This window comes from Pteropus medius, unplaced genomic scaffold, assembly GCF_902729225.1.
Source record: "Pteropus medius unplaced genomic scaffold, Ma_sr-lr_union100, whole genome shotgun sequence".
NCBI lineage: Eukaryota > Metazoa > Chordata > Mammalia > Chiroptera > Pteropodidae > Pteropus > Pteropus medius.
In genome coordinates this window covers 18,725,990-18,748,449 of record NW_024340696.1, presented here as the reverse complement: position 1 = coordinate 18,748,449, position 22,460 = coordinate 18,725,990, and the positions used below count along the sequence as shown (strand labels likewise).

At 53.0% G+C, this 22,460-nt stretch overlaps 1 protein-coding gene across 4 annotated transcripts; it reads left to right on the top strand.

The window, feature by feature from the left end:
- Positions 1–669: 669 nt before the first annotated feature.
- CHST1 (carbohydrate sulfotransferase 1) lies at positions 670–16,929 on the top strand. 4 transcript variants are annotated; one of them, XM_039867769.1, is made up of 4 exons: positions 670–1,089; positions 13,271–13,385; positions 14,062–14,158; positions 15,347–16,929. In XM_039867769.1, exon 4 carries the CDS (start codon positions 15,389–15,391, stop codon positions 16,622–16,624), a length of 1,236 nt encoding a protein of 411 aa, XP_039723703.1. In that variant the 5' UTR covers positions 670–1,089; positions 13,271–13,385; positions 14,062–14,158; positions 15,347–15,388; the 3' UTR covers positions 16,625–16,929. The 4 variants fall into 4 exon arrangements, with proteins under 4 accessions (XP_039723703.1, XP_039723674.1, XP_039723693.1 ...); XM_039867740.1 differs by having other exon boundaries at positions 13,271–13,390; XM_039867759.1 differs by having other exon boundaries at positions 13,265–13,390.
- The last annotated feature ends 5,531 nt before the right edge of the window (positions 16,930–22,460 follow it).

Genomic DNA, 22,460 nt, shown 5'->3' with positions numbered 1-22,460 from the left:
GCTCGATTTCCATTTAGGAGGGCAGTCTGGTAGGAAGGGGATGAGCAGGGTGGAGGATGGGCCTGGACGATGCTCTGCCAGCAAATCCACTCTAACCATCCCTCTCAGCCACCCCTTGACTCTGCCCAAGAGGCGCAACTGGATTCGTTTCCACATTTGAGAAGTAAAGCCCAGGGTGGGGTGGGGTGGTGTGAATGGTTAGGTGTGCAGGATATTGCACAAAGTGGTTGCTCCTGTTCTGGTTCTGGAGTCCCTCGGTTGCTTGGCTGGGGAAAGAGCTAGAGGACAGCTGGGCCTGGGGCCAGGCTGGGACTCAGCCGGACTTCTGGGGGAGGCACTTGGGTAGAAGGTCCTCGTGAGCTCCCTCAGTGGGTGGATGGATAGGGGTGCGGGAGGAGGTTGCCAGCGGCAGCCTGCGTCTTCGCCAGGGGTGGGTGCAGCTCCTCTCTCAGGGGCAGGGTGGCTGGGGCACAGAGCCGGCCCGGAGGGTGTCCGGCACTACTGGGGGGCTGGGGGCAGGAGCAGGAGAGCCGCAGCAGGGAGGCGCAGGGGAAGCGAGGGCGCGCGCTGGCCGGGTGGGGAAGAAAGAGCAGGGGCTGAGGGGCGGAGGGGCGGGCGGCTTTGGGGGGGTGGAGCCGGGACCGCAGCGCCCGCCGCTCCATCGGCGCTGTAGCCGCCACCGCCGCTGCTCTGGGCTCAGGACTCAAGGCGGGCGGGCAGGCGCTCGGCGAGACTCCGGCGCCTGCGGCTGCTGCTCTTCTCCGGCGCCGGGGCTGCGGCGGTGTGGGTCCCGCCCCTGGCCCGGCGCCCTCGGAACCCTGGTCCTGTGCTCCGCCCCGGAGAACGCTCTCCGCCCGCGGAGCCGCCCCGGGCTCGCGCCCCCGGGCCATGAAGTGGGGCCCGTGAGGGGCGCGCGGAGGCGGTGGAGGAGGAGGGGGGAGGGAGGCCGAGGAGGAGGGCGCGGAAGGCGGAGGATGCCGCCGCCACTGCCGCCGCCGCCGCCCGCCGGCCCCGGGCGAGCCTGACTCCAGACCCGAGGATGGAGCCGGCGCTGGGCGCTGCAGCGGCTCCCGGTGCGCCCCCGACCAGGTATCCACTGGGCCGGGCGGGTCCCGGGGCGGGCGGGAGCGGACGCTCTTCGCAGGAGTCGGGAGGGGCTTGGGCGCGGTGGGTGACGCCCCTCCGCTCGGGGACAGTCGCTATCGGCAGTGCGCGGCCCGGGGAGGACAGCAGCATGTTAAGCGCAGGACTGCGCTCTCCGGGTTAGTGGCGGGTGAGCGCTTCGATCACCCAGCCCGCCCCGCCCCCATTTGGGGAGGGCAGCAAACTTGAGACGCGCGGCGGCCCCGAGGCGCCCGGCTCCCCTCCGCTGCGGGGCACTCGGGGACTGCCCGGGGCTCACTGTCCCACAGTCTGCCCGGCTCCGGACTGCCGAGGCACCTCGAGATCCCGAGGTCCCCACGCCTGCACCAACTTTCCAAACCAGGGCTGCACTCAGAGGCAGGGGGCTGTCCCCTGCTTCCAGCTCCCAGCCCCGGCCCCGCACCCTCTCGAACACTTTGCGATGAGCTGGCTCCCCGTGGGGCCCGGGCCCCTGGATGGTGCAGAGCCCCCCACAGGAACTCAGAAACAGCCTCCTGGTCTTCTCTGGGTAGGACGCAGAGAGCAGCCCTTCCCAGGCTCTGGGAACCCAAGGACTGCTTTCACGGTAACAGTCCAGAGTAGCCCTGACGGGTTAAATGGTTAAACGGTAAGACCCGAGGGTCGCCCTAGGGTGGCATCTTGGTGGCCTGATTTTCGAAGCCACTGGGGTCCCCTCCCCCCATCCTGGGCCTGCCCTTTCTCAGGATTAGGTTCCTCACCTCTGGTGCAGGTTTCCTCTGAGGTACTTAAAACACTGCTCCTGAGCAGGAGACTCCCAAGAAGGGCCGCTTGGGAGTCCTGGTGTCCGAGGATGGGTGTAAACCGTTGACACAGGTGGAGGCAGGAGGTGGGCAGGTGGACATCCAGTCAAGGACAAACATTGAGCCCAGCATCTTTCAGAGGGCTGAGAGGGGCAGAGGGGACCTAGGAAAGGGGGCAGGTGGTGGTATCCTGGCTGGGAGGCAGCTGCTTTGGGGAGCCAAAGGAACCAATAGGTGTAAGAGGGAAGCAGGTAGGGACCACAGTACCAGGTATCTGCCTTCAGGGGTTCTGAACCCTTCGAAGTGGGGGCCATCGTTCTCAGGCAAAGACCTTACCCAAGCAGGCAATTCCCAGGCTCCAGTCCTCAGCAGCTGGGGACATTGAGAGGCATCACCATGACCCTGTTTCTTTTTCCAAGTATTCTCACCGTCATGACTCACACATTGGATTCACCAGAGAGGTATCAAGCCTCCAGGCTCTTCTCTTCCCCTCCCTCCTGGATCTTCAGGGAGCTGCTGGGGAATGGAGGGGGTGGGGTTTTGGGCCTTGGCCCCTTGCAGAAGCCAGAAACCTGGCACTGCAAACTTTCATTTCCCTGCTGTTGTCCCCAGTCAGGGCAGGTGAGTGGCCCTTGGCCAGGCCAGAGTGGAAGGCAAGGGAGAGGAAGTCTCTGCTAATGATTCTCCCGCAACCCTACTAGGTAGGAGCAAGGCTTTGAAATCATGCCACACCCCGCTCCTGGCATATAGGCTAACACCTGGCCTCCTCATCTCAATGCAGAAACACATTTCCCCCCTAAAATCCAAATTTCCCTCTTTGTTGAATATTGCACTGATTTTGGCCAGAGATTTCCTCTTTGGCATCTGAAATCAAGCTCCTCTTGCAGACAGCTTTCCTCCTCCCTGGCCCCTCAGCACTCTATGCCCTGTGAGGCCCCCATCAGGAGAAATGTAGAGCCCCCTTGCCTCCCTGCCCCTGCCCAGCCTTGAAGGCTGGTGCTGATGGTGTTGATGGAGTGTGTGTGTGTGTGTGTGTGTGTGTGTGTGTGCGTGCGTGCCAGCTGCACACACATGGAGGAGGTGTACATCTATGATAAACTGAGTATGCAGGGGGCCCAGATGCCAGGCTCTTGCTGGGGGACCAGGCTTGTGCCTCACCTGGGTTCTCCTTGGCCACATCTCTATCTCCCTCCCTTGCCCACTATGGGTCTCTCTTTACTTTTCCAACTCACTCTGCATTGGTGCGGGGAGTGTGCATTTTATATTCATAATCTGGTTCAGAGAAGGTCCCGAAGCCCTGAGTCACTGTATGGTTTCCATGGAAACAGACTTGTTGGGAGGACTCGGTGTAGCGCGGCAGTGGTGGCGAAACATATAGTAAAATCAGGTTCCACAAGTGTGGCAGGAGTTGGACCAACTCTCTTCAAGGGGGCCAGGGAGATGCTGGGCAAGGCTCTTGGGGCCCTACAGGAGGGGCCGCCCACTGGGGTCCCCCACTAGGAGCTGCTCATTGCCCCCCGTGGCTCTTAGCATGGTGCTGCTTCTCCTCTGGGCCTTCCGGTTAGGTGCCAAAACTCTTGACTGCTGCTGCTCTATGCTTCAGTTTCCCTCTCTGTGAAATGGGGAAAATAAGAGCACCTACCGCACAGGGGTTCGTGAAGGTCAGATGTGTTAATATGAGGCACACACTCGCACCACAATAAGTGTTCAATAAGTGTCATTATTATTAATTCAGGGGGTTCGAAGGAACTCCCCTAGTATGTTCACCTGGAATCATCCTCTTTGTCCTGGCAGGTGGTCTTGACATCTGGCAGAGCTGGCTGCCTGCTTTGCAAGAGCCACCCCCAGCAGCCCTGGTACACCCCCATCTGGGGACCAGCCATCCGTTCCTTCCATGGAGCATTTATTTAGGTTGCTGGGGGCCTGGCACCATGCTAGGGACCCCTGGCTCCTGTTCACACCCTACCTGTCTAGGAGCCTTGTGGGAACAAATCCAAGTCCAGATGTATGGGCAGCTTCCTGCCTCATCCCCCTTGGGACTGGGCCAGAGGAAGAGGGACAGGAGAGGTCCGGGCTCTGAGGACAGAGAGGAGGGGTTGGGGTGGGGCAACTTTCCCTCGTCTTGAAGAGGCTGGTTCACCTGCTTGGAGAGGCATTCCCCTCTGGATGATCTGCTAAAGAGGAATGAGGAACTCTCCAGAAAGATAACAGACCCTGCCTTCCTCCTTCCCCCAGGTTCAACTTCTGTTGCCCAAGTGTTCCCAGCACACTGTACAGGTCTGGACAGGCTCAGGGCTCCAGCCCATGGCACCAGTGGCTGGAATAGTTATAGCTACTTACCTCAGCAGCACCTGCCTGGTGGTGGGGGTTGGGGTCAGCAGCTCAGGGACATTCTGGGCTATAGTGATGGCTCAGCCAGAGTCTCCCTCATGAGCCGTTCTCTCTTCTGCTACCCTCCTCTCCCTGGCCTGCAGACAACCCCTCCTCTTAATGTCGCTGTCCCTGTCTTCCCCTCTTTTAAGGTGGGCTTCAGCTCCAAGCTCCCATCACTACCAGCTCTCAGAGCTGCAAAACATCCTTCTCGGCCAGCCCTTCTATTTTATAGACGGGAAAACCGAGATTCATGGGGTTGCCTGTTTGGCCAGATCCCAAGCTAGCCAGCTCTACATAGCTCTACATCGGCCCTGGGGATGCCCTTCCCTCCTCCTTGGCTCTGCAGGTAGCCTCAGATGCTGGCCAGAACCCACCCCCGACCTCCCCCTCCACGATCCAAGTTTCCTGCCAAGGTTCTTCCCTCTAGGTCTCTCTGGACTGCTTTGCTGTCCTCATTGGTGTTCACAACACCTTCCAATTTAATATCCTCTGCAAATTTCATTAACAGACTGTTTACTCCCTCTCTCAGGATCATTAATGAAGATGTTAGATAAGATCTGACCCAGCGCTGGGTTCGCAGCCCTGCCCCCACTCCCAGACTCTGTCCCTCGGCTCTTTCCCTCTGGGCTTGCCTCTTCCACCTGGGAACCTTGGGGCCTACCCCCTCCTGCTTTTGGCCATATGACAAGTGCTTAGGGCCAAGTCTGTTTGAATTAATTTTGTAAGATTACTCGAGGCGCTGTATCAAATGCTTTGCTAAAAATCAAGATATATTACCCTGCCTGCATTTCCTTCATCTACCAGTCTTGTAATTCTATCAAGAAAGCTATCAAGTTTGTCAGGCATGATTTGTTCTTTATAAATCCCCATGGTTCTACGTGGGGCACAGAGTTCCCGCGTTTTCTAAATGTTTAGAGAATCCCCCTTTGTGTTTGCTTCCTGATTAGAGCTGGAAGACTGTGGGCCAGGGATTGTTTGGATGCTTGCTCATCTTCTCTTTGGGGATGGGGAACAGGGCACAGCCCTTCCCTACTCCAGATCTCTGCTGGGGGCAGTGAGTGGTTTAGCTACCACTGAGTCCCTGCCATGCTCTGGGGACCCCAGCTGGGCACCTGGGGTTGGAGGTAGACAGAGGGAGGTCAGGGGGCTGCTTGGGGTGCTTCAGATCAAGGATATTAGGAGGTCAGAGGCGAAAGGAAGGGAAACTCGTAGGGAGAACTTTAGAGAGGTGAAGACCTCACTGCATATGCCCCTCACAACACCCTGTAATCTGAATCCAGTTCCCTATGTGGCCACTTTCCAGCTGTGGGAACAAGTAAGTCACTTAACCTCCTTGAGACTTGGTCCCTCACCTGTGGACTGGTTACTCAGTGAGCAGCTGCCCTTTTGTCCTTTTATGGAGATCTCTGTTTATACTCATTGATTGTTATGTTACCGATGAATGGCTCTCCCTAACGTTTCTTGTCCAGGAGGCCGGAGCGACAGATTGAGCCATGCTGGCATCCTTGCAACCAGCTATGGGCTGGTGGCAAGTTCTGGGCTTAGGAAGCAGAGGGGCCTTCTCTTGGCCTTGAGTCCAAACCTGTGGCTCACTTCAGGCCAGGTGGTAATAAAGACATCTTTTGGTGTCCTCTTGACTGCATAGGACCGCAGCATTCCTGGGCTCCTTGCTCATGAAACCACCTACCCCTCCCTCTACTTGCCTAGCCAGAACTGGGAGCCCTAGACTGTGGAGCAGGGTGTGTTTGGGCTACTGCATATCAGATGCAACACCGTGCCAGGCGTGTCTATACCCATTTTCTCTTCTAATCTTTTTGATAGTTTTCTTTTTTTGTCATTCAGCTGGAGAGGGAGAAGCCCCTGGAAATGGTGAGATGGCACAGACTCATTTGGTGTGCCAGGGAACCATGCAGGAAGGGCCAAAGGCAGCTTCCTATCCTTCCAGCTGATACCCCAGGGGCCTGATCTTTAGAGATGGTCAGTAGGTATTTATTTGTTGGATGAGTCCATGTCCGGGTCAGGGGGAATGCTAAGGTCAAGGTTGGCATCAGTGTGTTCTGGGACCCTGGTGGCCACTTTGGCCCTGGTTCTCCCTTCTCCTCTCCTCTGGTCTCCAAGTGCTGTTTGGTGTTCTTGCTCCTGGGTGTGGCCTGGGGGCTTAAGCTTTGTGGTTTGGGCCAGGGCTTGGGTATCCTCGGAGCTGAGCTTGAATCCTGGCACCACCACAGACTAGCTATGTGTACTTGGACGAGCTGCTTCACTTGCCTGGTCCTCACTGTTCCTCATCTGTGAAAGATAGTGGTGCTACCTGCAGTAACCTCCCACTTGATGGGAGCCAAGACCCTGATCATCTCTGGGTATCCCGTGTTAGAGCCCCAAGGCTCAGATGAGCCTCCCCCATGCCAGCCTTCCCGCATCCCCAGGGGCCAGCTGGGCCTTATGTAGGTGGCTCTGCGACTGGAGACTCAGGGATCCAGGGACAGATGGCGCCTCTCCTGGCTTCCCCAGCTGTAGCTGCCTGTGCTTGAGCTTCTTTTGGTGGTTTCTCATCCTTGAAGCTGGGAGGATGGGCCCAAGCCCCGGTGTCTAGAGGGTAGGGCCTCAGTACTATTCTGACTCTGACTGTGGCTGCCAGGGAGGGGAGGGAGGACAGGAAACCCGGGCCTTCTGCCCAGCGTCGGGGCAGAAGGGTCCCGCCCACCACTGGCCAGGCTGTGGTAGGACCAGCCTGAGGGAACTGGGCCCTTCTGACTCATCCCTCCCCCGAGAGGTGCAGGGCACATCGGTGCCTTGTGCCAGGAGGTCAGTCACTCTCCCCACTGTGGGGTGGGGGGACACTTTCCTCAGGTCGGGCCACTGGGACCCTGCTGACCGGCTGGGCCCAGGGCAAGATCATTAGATGGTCTCTATAGCCCAGACAGCAAGGGTCTCTAAGCACGCAGGCTGTAGGAGCTTCAATGCAGGAGCCGGTGGCATCTGTTTGAACTTCCTCAAACATTTCCAGGCTGCTGCTGCCTGTTTGTAGCTTAGAGTATCCCCTAAAAATCATGCTCAGCGTTCCTACTTCGTGAGTACTGCTCTGTGCCCAGCACCGTGTTAAGTCATTTGTATTCATCAGTTTTCTGTCTCACAACCCAAGTATTTGAAAGGTTCTGTGGTCGTCTTTCCCATTTCATAGATAAGGACAGCTGAGGTGTGTAAAGGTTAAGTGTTCTGCTCAAGGTCTCATATCTATAAAGCAACTGCAGAGGGAGTCAAAGCCAGGCCTGGCTGGCCCCACAGTGAGGGTGCCCAACCTGTCTCTGCATGTCTGTGGTTAACTTCTCAAGGAGGCTTGAGACACCCATGGTGTCCTCAGTGTCATCATGTGCTCTGGAGATACCAGAGCTTGTAAGAGGAAGCAGAAGATCTCTGCTGATGATAAAATGTGGTAGACTAGTCACTCTTTGTAGGCTTGTCTTTGGAACCAGGATTGTGAGAACCTGTCCCCACTGGAGGTGTTTGAAGTGTGTATTGACTGCCTGCAGGGCATGTGAATAGGCTGCAGAACCCAAGGACTCTAGAGATTGTACGCAAACACCATGTTTGTGTTGGTGCAGATTCTGGGGGGAAGGTCCAGAGATCTCACGGTGTTTCAAGATCAAGGGGCAGGACCCTATAGAGAAGCACTGGTGTCTTCAACCTCCCCTGGGCTGACCCAGACCACAGAGGCTAAGTCTGGACACCATCAGATCACCACCCCTGGAAAGCTGCATTGGCCGACTATGTACTGGCATACTGCTCACCTTGAAGGATGTTCTAGAACACACGCCCAGGAAACATGTCCTTGGGCTTATTAGGTATAGGGTTTTGAGCATGGCAGTATATGCTCAGGGGTCTCTAGGAGACCCCACAGGAGAAATCTGGTGCTGAATTCAGTATCAGGAATAGCTGGATGGGTATCTCTCAGCAGATGCTTTAATCTTCATCTTATGAATTCTATGAAACATGTAAACAAAGTATTTCCCTTTTCCCATTGGCTACTAGGTAGCTCTGACTCATATGTGTAGCCTAGAAGGCTTGGCTCTTGTATACTGACCTGGCTCCTAGTTCTTTCAAACTGTCATATCCTTGTTTTCCTCTTGGCTCATTTCATCACCTCATTTTCCTTAGGAAGAAAAAAACCTTGCTGTTTTATGTGTTTTAGCCTTAACTAAACAAACTTCTATGGTGGATCAGTGCTGACTAATGCAGACAAAGGGAGTAAGCATTTCCTTTCTGTGGACACCATCCCAGAGGCCTGTTGGCAAGCTCCTCCCAGTTTCCCTGTCCCTTGCTCAATTCCTGGGACCTCAGAGCCTTGGGACCCCTCCATACTGGCTCCCGAGTCTGGTTAGATATATGACCAGATATATTTTTTTTCTTTGCTCTCCCTATCACCCCAGAGCTTCACAAACTATTTTTTAGGGAGGAAAAGCTGGGAGGGCAGAGTCATTTTCCCAACTCAGGCCTCAGCTGCGCCCATAGCCTTAGGTCCTTTTTGAGGTCTTGCTCTTTTTCAGCTCCTGTCCTGTGCCAGCAGCCCCAGCTGTCCTTAGTGGTCCACCCGAGCAGATACAGTCCCATTCTGGTGAAAAGGTGGTGACTTTGACCCTGATGCCTTGAAAATGGGGGAGGAGAGAGCTGGCTGGCAGTGCCCTGGGGACAAAATAGTTGGCACATTGAGGTGCCAGTGCTGATTTTCAAGCCCCACCTTATCTTTAGTCAGTTATTGCATGGGTGGCTTCACTCTGTCCCCCAAAGTTAATAAACTCAAATTGAACCAAAAACCTCGGTATATACTGTGCCTTTCTCTCACCCCAGTCTCCTAGCTTCTCACACTGGAGCATCTACAGGTACCTGTTCGGTGTAAGTTCTTTCAGTGGTGGTTTAAGCACATATAAGTATACATATATACACCCACATCCCCTGTTTAAAAATCAGAAATGGTGGTATATTATTGCACAGGTGTTTTCTGGCTCTAGCTTTTTTTTACTTAACAATATATCTTGGGTGATGTCTCCACACCAGTATATGCACATCTGTGGAGTCCTCTCTGATAAAATCAGTTGAAAAGGAAATCCTAGGGTTGGGAGAGTGCTTCTAATGAAGAGATGGAGCCTCCAGGGAAGAGAAGGGGTACTCATGGGTGGGATTTAGGAGGTGCAGGCACCTTCTAACCGTGTGTGTAAAATTGTGGGCACAAGTGGATTTTTCTGGGAAGAGGAATTATATCTCTCCAAAGGGTGTGAAAAGGCAAAGAGCTACAGCTCTGGGTTGTATGGGACTTCAAGGGGTTGGGGGCGTGGTGGCACTGACTCTGCAGAGGGTGGAGCTCCCTGGTTTTTGGACCCCAGTGGCACAGCCATAGATCAGGCTGAGGTCGGGGGCAGAGCTACCAGCCTTTCTATCTTCTTGGAGGATGACAGGGGCCTTCTAACTCCCAAAGGAGGGTCCCCCTGCCTGCGGCGAGGGTGGCCATGGATTGAGAATGGAGTATGGAGCCTTCTTGGGATGAGGGAACCCCCATGGTCAGACCTAGGAGGTCTTTAGGGTTGTTGGATCTGTGGAAAAACCAAGGCACAGAGAGGCCAGGGGTTGAGTCCAAGGTCACCCAGCCAGGGAAAGGCAGAGGCTGTGGGCTACTCCTGCCTGTGGCATTCAGTTCCATGTTCCTTCCTCTGCCAGAGCGGAATGAGGCCAGGGAGGAGAGGCCCACAGGATGAGGTGAGGCTGCCTGTTGCTGCTTGCCTCTTGGTGTGTTGGCGAACAAGAGGGGTGCACAAAGCAGAGGCCGCAGCCTGGGTGGGAGTGTCATCATCACACCTCACTGCATCCTGCATCATCACCTCCAGCTGGCTGCATCCTCATATTAAGCTGCCGCCAACCAGCTGGGAATTCTGAACACAGTGAACGCAGGGCTAAGAGGCTGCACTACAGGATGTGGCCCTTAGAGGGCAGCAGGAGAGCCACTGCAGTGGCTCAGCATGAGAGGTTCAGGGGCTGGGAGAGGAGCGGGAGAGAAGGGGCAGCCTGCAGAGGCCTCTGCCTGGCAGAGGTCTGGACACAGCGGTCAGGGAGGGTGTGCCTCACTGCCAGAGTCAGTGATGATTTGTTCTGAGGCGTTTGCCCTAGACAAAGAACAAACAAGGCAATTAATGATAACAGTAACTTACATTTACTCTATGCCAGGCACTGTATTAACTAATTAGTCCTCCTCACAACAGGCTTGGTAACATTATCCCCATTTTGTAACTGAGAAAACAGAGGCCCAGAGAGATTAAGAAATCTGGCTATCAATGGGGCTGGTACCAGAGCCCAGTCTCAAGCATGAGGCTGTGCCAGATTCTGTGCCTAACATTGTCTAAGTGCTTTAAGTCCTTCGGTTCTTACAACCACTACTATGGTTATACCCATATTACAGATGGGGAAACTGAGGCTCAGAGACAGTGCATCACCCAGGTCCACACGCCTGCTAAGTGATATCTAGATGGGTATGGTTCTATGGTTTGAGTTCTTAGCACTAAATCATAGTTTTCCAATGTAGAGGTGTTTTCTACTCCCCAATGTACCTTTATCTGTGCTCTAACGGGAAGGTGGCTGACACTGAAATCTGAGTTTTCTGTTGGACGTGAGAGTTCACCAGCTCCCCTGCCTTCCAACAGAAGTTATGGATTCCGAGTCTAAGATTTGCCCGGATTTCAACTAACCAGAGGTGGAGGGAGGCCATGCCAGAGGCTGCTAGAAGCTCAGGGAGGGACCCTGGGGCTAACAGTCTGGCTTGGAGGATGAGGGCATTGAGGAGTCCCTTGCAGTAGCCAAAGCTCCTCTGGGAACAAAGGAATCTGGCCCCTGAGCCTCTGGTTTCCAGGGTACATGCCTCTAGCATGCCAAAGACGCTTGGCCAGCCCTGGCTCCTGCTCTGCCAGGCTGGCAGGAGCGTGGGGACATTTCTAATTTCTAGGAGGGTCTTACTTCCTCCATCCTCCTGTTCCCATGCCCTGGCTTTGCCCTCCCAGGGGGCAGAGGATGGCCAACGATGGGGACTTTGAACACATTTCCCTCCTTAGTACCCAAGCTGCACCTTGTGAATCTGAGGCCCTTTCTTAGGGATTTGTAACATTGAGATGCTTTAGCTACTTCTTATTCATTAGCAAAGGCAGCAGCTTCCAATATTGCCCTAAGTTTCTCTGGGTGGGGATGGGGAGGGGAAGTGGGAAGAAGAAACTGAAATGGTCCCCCTCCCTTCAAGATGTGTCTCTTTAAAGAAAACCCTGGGCGAATTCTGGTTTTGGGACCAAAATCTTAGTTAAATGAAATTTCTTTAAGGGTTCTGTTTCCTGTCTTGGCGGGGACCAAAGCAGGTGGAATGTGAATGGAATAGGGATCAGGGAAGAGGATTCGGGCATGGATTCCAGAGTACAGTACCTGGGCTGGAATCCTGGCTTAACCCTTTGCTTGGGGTGTGAGCTTGGGGAAATTATGTAACCTTGCAAAGCCTCAGCTTCTTAATCTGTAAAACGGGGATATGGCAGCATCAGTCTCACAGGGTTAGTGTGAGGGCAAGATGAGCTGATGCCTGCAAAGGTAGCATATGCCTGGGAGAAATAGCGTGAATGTCCAGTAAGTGCTCTCCTTTCTTTGTGTTAATTTTACCTATAGTGTCTAGAACAGTGCCTTACTGGTGCCGGTTATCTGACAGATGTTTTTGAATAAACACAAAGGAAGTACAAACAAATGAAACGGCATTGCAACTAAAGACTGGGCCCCTAAATAACTTATAGATATTACCTAGCACTATTATTGATGGCATACCCTCCCTGTTCTTTAATGGTGCTCACATTTGTCTTAGGGCCCTTAGGCAGGGTGGGCCTGCACTTTGCAGGGGAATCAGGTTTAATAGGGAGGCCGTTCTCTCTGGGTGCCTCATCCAACCCAGCATCCTCTGCTGCCATGGGGTCAGCTAGGGGTCGGATGAGGTGTGGTCAGGGTTTTGTGTTTTCTCTCTTCACATTGGAATTTCCCAGGAATCTAGACTGTGCCCGTTTCCTATTTATTGCTACCTGATGACATGGTACTTCTTCCGGTAGGTACTAAGTGGAGTTTCATACTTGAAACAGGACTGTTAGGCCCGAGAGCCTCAGCCGGCCTATTGTCATCTCAGCCTAGCCTTTTTTGCCTTTCCCAAGGCAAGCTCTGTTTCTTCCCTCCTATGCTGATGTTGAAGGGGCCAGGGCACTAGCCTAAGAGTCTGACCCAACAGGATTTTGAGTCTCTGCTACTTCTTACTTGCTTATGCACATACTTAGTCTCCAAGCCTCAATTTCTCCATCTGAACAATGGGAATGAGGACCCTGACCTCTCATAGGGGGTTGTAAGGAAAACCATGGTGTCGAGAGTTGAGTGAGCTGAGGCAGGCAGTGCTGCAGGTTTGGGAAATGGGAACCCACTTACTCCACCCCCAAAGAAGTCATGCCAAATATTGGGATGTGGGAAGGCTATTCACAAAGCACATGAGTTCGCCTCCTGAGCCACGAGCCAACAGATCAACAAGACCAGACAGAAAAGGGAAGGAGCACACTCTAAGTTTTAGAAATCATTTGTCTGCCCCCTTCTAATGTTCAGTCCCTCTCATGCCATTTCACAAATGGGCTGGGGACATGAATAAAATGCATGTTTGAAGGCCAAGTATGTGTAAGCTGGAGAGCTTGGGTTCCAGAGAACTTGCTAGATGCGGGTTAAACCAGGCATCTGAGCCTCAGCTTTCCCATCTGTGAAATGGAGCTTATACAGGCTTCCACATAAAGTTCCCGAGAGGAATAAATGAGCTCATGCAGGTTAAGGGATTGGCACTAAGGAAGTACTCAATAGATGCTAACCAAAATAATGCTACGACCTTGATGTTTTAACTTAGAATCTTCAAGAGAGCATGAGGTCAGGAATGCTCCCTGGTCCACTTTTGTTTTGAGTTTCAGGTAGCCGTTCTCTTTCCGGTGTGGTTTGAAGAAGAGCTTCCCTCTTGGCTGTTCCTTCCTTGCGGGCCTCAGCATCTGGGCTGTCGTGACTGAGCTGCTGTTTCCAACTGGAGGTGTGCGGTGAGGCCCCCCGCCCTTGTTGACTTCCACTACACCCTTCCTTGGGAGTCACTGAACAAGTGAAATTTTGAAAGGTCAGACTATTCTGTTGATTTAAAATGTAGAACGAATCGAGGCTGTGCTCTGGCCCAATTTTCTGGGGTAAGTTTGACTGTGACCCTCTGCTCCATTGGAGGCTGAGTGCTGTGGTTGGTTGGGTCTTTCTGGTCACTAGAGCTGAACAGAGCTAGCTAGGCCTGGGAGTATTTATGGTCAGCAGATTTCTTTGCACGTCTCTTGGGTGGTGGGTGGGTGGGTGGGTGCCTTCCTGGGGTGTTTGCCCATGTGAGTCACCAACTCTTGGTTGGCTGGAGGTGCAGGTTTGCCAACTACCTGGGTACTGGTGTGAGCAGAGGGACTGTGGCTTGTTAGAGGGTATGGGTTGGGGGAGGAGGTGGGTGGAGGGGGTGGGATATAGCCCAAGACTTAGAGGGCTGGATCCGAGGGATCGGAGATGGCACTGGGTTACTTAGAGCCCTGAGTCAGTGATAAGTCTGAGAGAGCAGGCAGGGCCTCAGCACCTGGCCATGGGAGAAAGTCAGTGGGGCACAGGACACAGGAGAGAAGGGTGGGAAGGGAGGTGCTGGGAGTCTAACCTCATCCTCACCCCTTCTCTCCCTGTGTCCCCACAGTCTGCTGGCCACGGGGCTGCTGCACAGGCTGGGACTGCCGGCTAGGCCAGGAGACCTGGTGGCTGTGGACGTCCTAGCTCAGAGCAGCCCCTCTTTGGTGAGTGGTGGTGCCCTTCCTGAATCTGCTCTTGGATTAGCCCCAGCCCTCCCCCAGGGCGTGGTAACTAAACTAGCCTGCCTTGGGGGACTTCCAGATGCTCAGGTTGGCTCCTTGCCCTGAACCCTGGGCACACCCTTAACTTTCCCTGCTCTCCTGGGGCGCTCCCTATCCCCTATGCTTTCCTTGGAGTGCCCCTTCTGTTCCATCCCTTCCTCTTCTCTCTGTCCTGCCTAGTTCTTTGAAGCCATTGCAGGATTACAGATGGGTCCCTGAGCTCACCCTGGGGCAGAAGGGGCTGGAGGCCCAAGGGTGAAGACCTTTGAGGACTGGCTGGGGTGGGAGACCTGGAGGGATCAGTTCACTCTGCTGTCAGTAGGGGCCATCTGCCCTATGGCCTGGACTCCTACCTCCTGTGGCTGGGAGAAAATCCTGGAGGACACTGGGGCCTGGGAAGGGATGCTTCTCAGCAGTCCCTGGACTTGTCCCTGCTGTGGACCAGTTGACCCTTACAGACCCTAGGGGCCCCAGGAGTCCTGATCTGGAGTAACCTGGTCACCTGCATCCATAAGTCGAAGGGGATGGTGCGTCACACAGTTGTCCACTTTTCTCGGCCCAGCAGGCATAGAGGATGGACACTGGTGGCCCATCGACTCAGTGTGCCAGGTCCTTTCTGCATGGGGGCTTTGGTAGGAAGAGGTATCTGACGTGGACTCTTTCCTCTTGGGGGTGAGCAGGGGATGGAGGAAAGATGACCACAGGGGAAATAGGTCAGCTCATGGGGGTGGAAGAAGGTGGGCCCAGGAGATGCTGGAGGTGTGACAGGCAGTGGCAGGGGAATAGTTGGAGGAAGGAACTAACTGGTCATTTCCTATGAGTGGGAGTTGGGGGAGTTAGTTTCTTGCCCCACAAAGGAACCGAGAGTTCTAGCGGGAGGCCTTTGCAGCATTCCGTAGGTTAAACGTTGCCGAATGGGGTACAGGGAATCTTTGTTCAGTCCCCAGTAACTCCTGAGACTCTCCAGAGAACGATGAAGTCTAGTGTAGAAGCTGCTCAGGCCTTAGGTGCATGAGTGAGCACTGGGCAGGGAGCTGGGGTACTTTCCTGGGCCCCGTCTAGACCAGCTCCTCTTCCCTGTGAGGTACCCAAGCCTGGCTGCCCCTTGATGGGGTCTGTCTTTGCCTGCAGAGCTCACAACGTGAAGAAGCAGCCCCATGAAGGTGCCCAGCCATGCAATGTTCCTGGAAGGCTGTCCTCCTCCTTGCCCTGGCCTCCATCGCCATCCAGTACACGGCCATCCGCACCTTCACTGCCAAGTCCTTCCACACCTGTCCGGGTCTGGCTGAGGCGGGGCTGGCCGAGCGGCTGTGTGAGGAGAGCCCCACCTTCGCCTATAACTTTTCGCGTAAGACCCATATCCTCATCCTGGCCACCACGCGCAGCGGCTCCTCCTTCGTGGGCCAGCTCTTCAACCAGCACCTGGATGTCTTCTACCTGTTTGAGCCCCTCTACCACGTCCAGAACACGCTCATCCCCCGCTTCACCCAAGGCAAGAGCCCCGCGGACAGGCGGGTCATGCTGGGTGCCAGCCGCGACCTGCTAAGGAGCCTCTATGACTGTGACCTCTACTTCCTGGAGAACTACATCAAGCCACCGCCCGTCAACCACACCACCGACAGGATCTTCCGCCGCGGGGCCAGCAGGGTGCTGTGCTCTCGCCCCGTGTGCGACCCTCCGGGCTCAGCTGACCTGGTGCTGGAGGAGGGGGACTGCGTGCGCAAGTGCGGCCTGCTGAACTTGACTGTGGCCGCCGAGGCATGTCGTGAGCGCAGCCACGTGGCCATCAAGACAGTGCGGGTGCCTGAGGTTAACGACTTGCGGGCCCTGGTTGAGGACCCCCGGTTAAACCTCAAGGTCATCCAGCTGGTCCGAGACCCGCGTGGCATTCTGGCTTCCCGCAGTGAGACCTTCCGCGACACATACCGGCTCTGGCGGCTCTGGTACGGCACCGGGAGGAAACCCTACAACCTGGATGTGACGCAGCTGACCACTGTGTGTGAGGACTTCTCCAACTCCGTGTCCACCGGCCTCATGCGGCCCCCGTGGCTCAAAGGCAAGTACATGTTGGTGCGCTACGAGGACCTGGCCAGGAACCCCATGAAAAAGACTGAGGAGATCTACGGGTTCCTGGGTATCCCCTTGGACAGCCACGTGGCCCGCTGGATTCAGAACAACACGCAAGGTGACCCCACCTTGGGCAAGCACAAATACGGCACCGTGCGCAACTCAGCGGCCACGGCGGAGAAGTGGCGCTTCCGCCTCTCCTATGACATTGTGGCCTTTGCCCAGAATGCCTGTCAGCGGGTGCTGGCGCAGCTGGGCTACAAGATGGCCACTTCGGAGGAGGAGCTCAAGAACCCCTCCATCAGTCTGGTGGAGGAGCGGGACTTCCGCCCTTTCTCGTGACAAGGGCTCCGTGGGTGGGGGTGAGGGGCACATGGTGTTGGTTTTGATAAAATGGACCGTTTTTTAACTGTTGCCTTATTTCCCCTCCCCCTCCCAACTTGTCTTTGTGTCCTTCCCGCCCCCTGCCTACCCCCCACTTCCTTCTGCCTCTTTTGTCTCTGAAATTTGCACTATGTCTTGGACAGGAATCACTGGGGCAGAGGGGGAGTGAAGTGGGGTACAATCTCCACCATACCCCATTCGGACACATGGATGTTGGGTCTCTGCGTGGATGGTGACAATGTTTACAAGCACCACACTCATTCACATACTTGGCCTTTACACACACACACACACACACACACACACACACACACACAGAGCCCCACAGGAGAGACACCCCAAACCACACAACTTCTGAAGCTTTTCGAATGGATGAGTGGTTAGGGTATGGTAGTTTTTGCACTGTCTTACTTCTACACGGTAAGAGGTTAAAAACAAAAAGGCCACCTCTCTCTATGAATGGTGTCTATCCTTCCTCATCCTGCCCCCAATGCCCACTGCCCCTTTGGCGCAGAGAAACTGCCCCCTCCTGCCCACCCTTGCCTGTCGGGGAGCAGGATTTTACTGTGAGGTGAACGTGGACCTTGTTTATTTTTCCAGACTGTGGTGATGCTGTCTGTCTGTCTGTCTGAGTCTTGTGGCTGCCCCTGGACCAGTGATGGCTGATAAATCTTATGGGTTTCTGATTGATCTTGGGGTCCATCTGTGATATTTCTTTGTGCCAAAAAGAAAAAAAAAGTGGATCAGTTTGCTAAGTGAACAATTGAAATGCTTTATCTGTGTTTTCTGTAAATAAAAGAGTGCAATAATAACTGAGTGTGATCGTGAGACATTCTGAATGGGTGAGGGCAGGCCTCGGTGGGATCTAGGTGTTGCTGGCTTTGGGGAGGAGAGAAGGAGGTGACAGTGGAGATTCAATGACCATTGTCTGGTTGTCAGAGCTCTTGTCATCCTCATCACCCTCCACTCTGAGTTCAGGGTTTCATTTCCATTCAATCAGTTGAGACCAGATACTTGAGAGCCAAGGATGATGTTCAAAATATTTAACAAATGGTATGGTTTGCTGAATCAATGTCTAGAGGTCAGAGAGAGGTCCTGGTGACCCCTTCCTTTGTCAAGAGACATCCATTTAATTATTGGGTCTGGGGCAAGGATAGCTGGGTGGGGGGGCGGCGCGGTGTGGTGGACAATCAAGGAATGAGTTAACTCAGGAAAGCGGCTGCTTATCATCTGGCCTGGAAGTAGTTCAGTATTTTAACAACTAATGCAGGTGTACTGGGATCTACACAGGTGGAATATCAGATGTGCTTATTTCCCTTCCCATCCTTGGCAATCGAGCAGCTTCCTTCAAGCAGGTTTCTCAGCTGTTTTCTTATTGCAAGAGAACAGCTGGTCCCTGGGGTGGAGGTCACAGCTCTGCTGTCCTGGGACAATGAGAGCGCTTGGGATTAGGCAACCCCAATGGCCCTGGGCTTCCTGAAGAAACTCGGTTGGTCTTGGACTATGTTATATGAGTCAGGAGGATATAGATTCAGCCATCATAGCAAATACCTTAGATAATAGAAGCTTAATCAAGATGGGCTATGTTGTTTTATTCTCACTTAGCAGAGCATGTAGGCATAAGCTGGTCAGGGCTGATATGGAGGCTCCCAGGTTGTGTGTCCAGATATCAGGGGCCCTGGCTCTTTCCATGTTGTTGCTGCTCCATTGTTCTAAAGTGTTGCCCTTGGCTGTATGGTCCAAGATGGCTCACTAGGCGGTAGGAAGGAGAAAAATGAGAAGGCAAGGCATGCCTCTGTTGTTTGTGAACAAAATCCCAAAATTATAGACATTACTTCCATTCATGTCTTATTGGCTAAAACCTGGCCATGTGGTCATATTTGGCTGCAAGGGAAGCTGGGAAATGTAGTCTTTTACCTGGGTGGTCATGACTATTAAAGTGGCCAATGTGTTAAAGACTTACCTTCCTGGGCTTCAGGTTTCTTTTCTGCAAAAGGGAGATGGTATAATTTAAACCCTCATGTTTCAAAACCAAGAAGCTTTTAGTGCCCTCTTCTCAGCCCTTGGCTCACAGGCGTTGATTCTCCATCTCCTGGTGAGTGAGCCAACCTGTAAGTCAGCTTCCTGGCATCAGTGCCCAGGTGATCGGTGCCTCCCTCAGTGCTCCTGGGCAGCTGTTCTAATACTCTGGGAAGACCGGCTCCAATGGAGACCATGGCTGGTAGGTTCTTTCCCTGTTAGAGTAAATGATGTTGTGATGCTTGTCTCCTATGACATTCCCTCTCTTCAATGTCCCATTGTTCTGCCTTGGATTGTTCCAGAGCCAGGGAACTTCCCTCCTCTGGATGGGAGGCTTTACGTTGAAACTAGGAGGCGCTGGAACTCCTGGCCTAGTTGGAAAGACACCCTTCTCTCCACTGCCATGGCAGAAGACTTTAATAACATTGGCTGGGGCTTTCAGAGGAAAGTCCTGTTTAGTGATGGAATCGATCATTCATTGAAATATTTCTGACTCTTCTATGTGTAGGCCCTGGGGTTATAGGCACCTTTTCAAAAAAGACAGTCTAGTGGGGGGCAAACAGATAAAAAGGTGGATATAGCATGGGCAAAGTACTGTGCTCACAAGTGTGTGCCACATGGGCAGGGCTGGATGTCTCATCAACTTGGTTCTAGAAACCACAAGGCCACTATAATAAATCACAAGCTTATTCTCTAGACCTCATGGTGTCATTTGATGTGTCTCTGGTCTTGGGACTTAGAGAACTCAGGGAAGGCTTCTCTGAGGCAGTGGTGCCTGAATTGAGTCTTGGGGAGGTAGGAATTGTCTCCATGCAGGGAATGAGAAGATTATTTCCAACTGAGGGACAAGCAGGTGCTAAGACATAGAAGTGGGAAGGTTTGAGACATTTATAGCTGTGTGGGCTGCGGGCAGGACCCACATCTTGTCCTCAGCTTCTCAAGCTTTGAAAATCCATTTTACTAGGCCACCCAGGAAGTTCATCATCAAGGGATTTATTTATGCTGACTAAACCCATTTTAAGATCAGAAATCGGAGTTCTCTTGGGAGCCTTGTGTGTTCTGGCTCCTGCCCATCTCTAACTTTGCCTGTGCCATGCTCCCATTTACTCTTCACTCTCTAGTCTTCCTGCTTTCTTTGAATTCCTGGAACACATCAAGGGAGATTGTTGCAGTTGCTACCTCCAGTTTGTTCATGCTTCACTCTTGGCTTAGCCATGTGCCTTACTTTGGTCAATGAGATGATAGCAAGTCTAATAGATGCAGATGTGAAAATACTTAAGCTTCAGAGGCTGTCCTTTCTGGTTGCCTTGTGGAAGCCTTTGATTGCTATCTATCAAAGATAGATAACAATCTATCTATCTTGAAGGAAGCCAAGGTAGCTTGCTGGAGAACGACAGACCATTAGGTGAAGAACTGCAGAGTCTCAGCCGATGGTCAGCCAGTTCTTCACTGACTTGGTAATTGACACAGGTGCATAAGTGAGCCCCAGCCAAGATCAGCCACAATGTTACCTAGATTGTTGGAACTGCCTGGCTGAACTCAGCCAGATGTCTGATCCACAAAATTGTGGATTAAGAAAAGTGGTTGTTTTAAATCACTAAATTTTAGAGTGACTTGTTATGCAGCAAAAGCTAACCAATACACAAGCCATTCTCTCTCTCTTTTCAGTGTCTTTGCACAGACCATTCCATATGCCTGGGTTACTCTTATGTCCCTCTTTACCTAATTAATGTCCACTCATCCTTTGGAGCTCAGCTTCATTATCAACCCTTCCTCGGTTTTAGCTGTTCTGTTATCTTGATTATAGGCTCTTATATAACCAATTATATCTTATATAGCCTGATTATAGGCCCTTCTGGCACTATGTACATCTCTTTTATCACAGTTGCCATCACACTTTTTCTTACAGGACCTGGCACACAATAGATATCCAATAAACACACTGCTTGAATAGATAAAAGAATGAATAAAACAGGTACATCCCACCTGATAAAATAACTTGCTTGTCCCAGGCCTTCACTTGGGGGTGGGCAAGGCCTCTTAGGGGTCTGAATGAGACCTAAGGCAGCTAATGCCTCCCAGGCTGTTTCTGACAAGTTATGGGGGGGCTGAACCAAGTTTTGTTCTAAGAATCCACATCCACCCTCCCCCATCCTGCAGCAGTCAACAATTCTTTCTAACTCCACATACCGACATTGGCTCTCCTGTTTCTTTGTTGTAGTGTTGCCACCTGCCTTGCCACTTGTTACAGTTTCCAAAGTGAAGGCTTTGAAGGAGAATAGCAGCAAACAAACAGGTGTACAGAATTCTACAGTTTACAAAGCGTACTTCCCCCTCCTATTAGTCACACCTCTACAGCGGCCGTTTCCTGCTGATCCAGAGGCACTTGTTCTAGCCAGGAAATGGTGGTCAGAGCCCCACGTAGGCAGGACCAGCTCCGTCACCACCTCTTCTGTGTGCAGCGTCTTGATGGCTTAGATCCTAAGGAGTAACTTCCTGGTCTTGTCCCTGCGCTCAGGGCTCTTTTCACTCCCGGGGCCCTAGGGGCCATATCCTGTCAGTAATTCTCATCGCAGGCTTCCTCTGTTTGTGTGTTCCCACCTGCTCACTTCTCGTCAACAGTAGACACTATGGCCTCATGGCTCCACTTCCCTGGGACTATGGGGAGCTCGCTGGGCAATATTTCCTATCATCCTGGAGGATATTGTCCAGAAAAACCTGCCCTTCCAGTCTCATCCCCTCCCTGGAAAGAATTTGCCCCTTCTGGAATGCCTTTGCTTGTTGGGAAGGAAAAGATGTGGGAGAAGCCCCTTCATAGACCTGCTGAGAAAACACACAAGCTTCTGTTTCCTGAGGGCTGGAAAACAGGCTGGAATTGAGTACTCACAGGCATGTAGCCAAGGTCGGGGCCCATGTGGAGTCCAGCTGTGGTCATGGGCTGAGTGGTCACTGGATGATGGGCTTTGTGCGTATACGTAGGTGCAGCTGGGTGACTGGTGCCCAAGTGGAAGATCTGTCTGGCCTGGGGGCTTGCAGCCTGCCTGCCCAGGGCACCCCCAGAATAATTACCAAGACTTCACAGAGCCCCAGAGTGTTCCATCTAAACCTTGGACCTGCCTACGCTGCCTCCCTCCCTCGAGCTGCACTTTCTGGTCTGGGAGTTGCCATCTGCTGATGCCTTGTAATTGCAGTCGGTCTCATTCATCTACGTTCATCTAGGGAAGCACTGTGATAAAAAGCATGGTTCTAGATTCAGGTCCCATCTTTGCTGCTACTTGCTGCATGGTCTTATGTGCATCACTGAATATTTCTGAGCCTCCATGTCCTCATCTATACTGAGATAATCATTATAATACCTACCTCAGAGGGTTACTCTGAAGGCTGCATAAGGTGCATAGCACAGTGCTTGGCACATAGGGAGTGCTCAATAAATGCTGGTCATTATGTTGTTGTCATCCTCATCCTCATCCTCATCCTCATCCTCATCATCATCAACATCATCACCATTTTGCCCACAGTTCCTGGCAAGGTTCCTGGCATATGATAGCTATAAAATAAACATTTGTTGAATGAATGCATTTTTTTTTTGTATGTGAATGAACTCTTCTAATTTGAATTGCTACCAATGCACAAAGTTACACCTGAATAAAATGGCACAGATCCCTTATCAGCCAAGGCCTAGACCCGAGTGCTAACTAGAAGGAGAGAAATGGGGAATAGCCGGAAATGCCCACAGAATGGCCAGCCAGCACGGGGACAAGCTAGCCTACCCTCA

Coding starts and splice junctions, on each gene's coding strand:
- CHST1 (XM_039867769.1), top strand. CDS start 15,389: ATGCAATGTTCCTGGAAGGCTGTCCTCCTCCTTGCCCTGGCCTCCATC.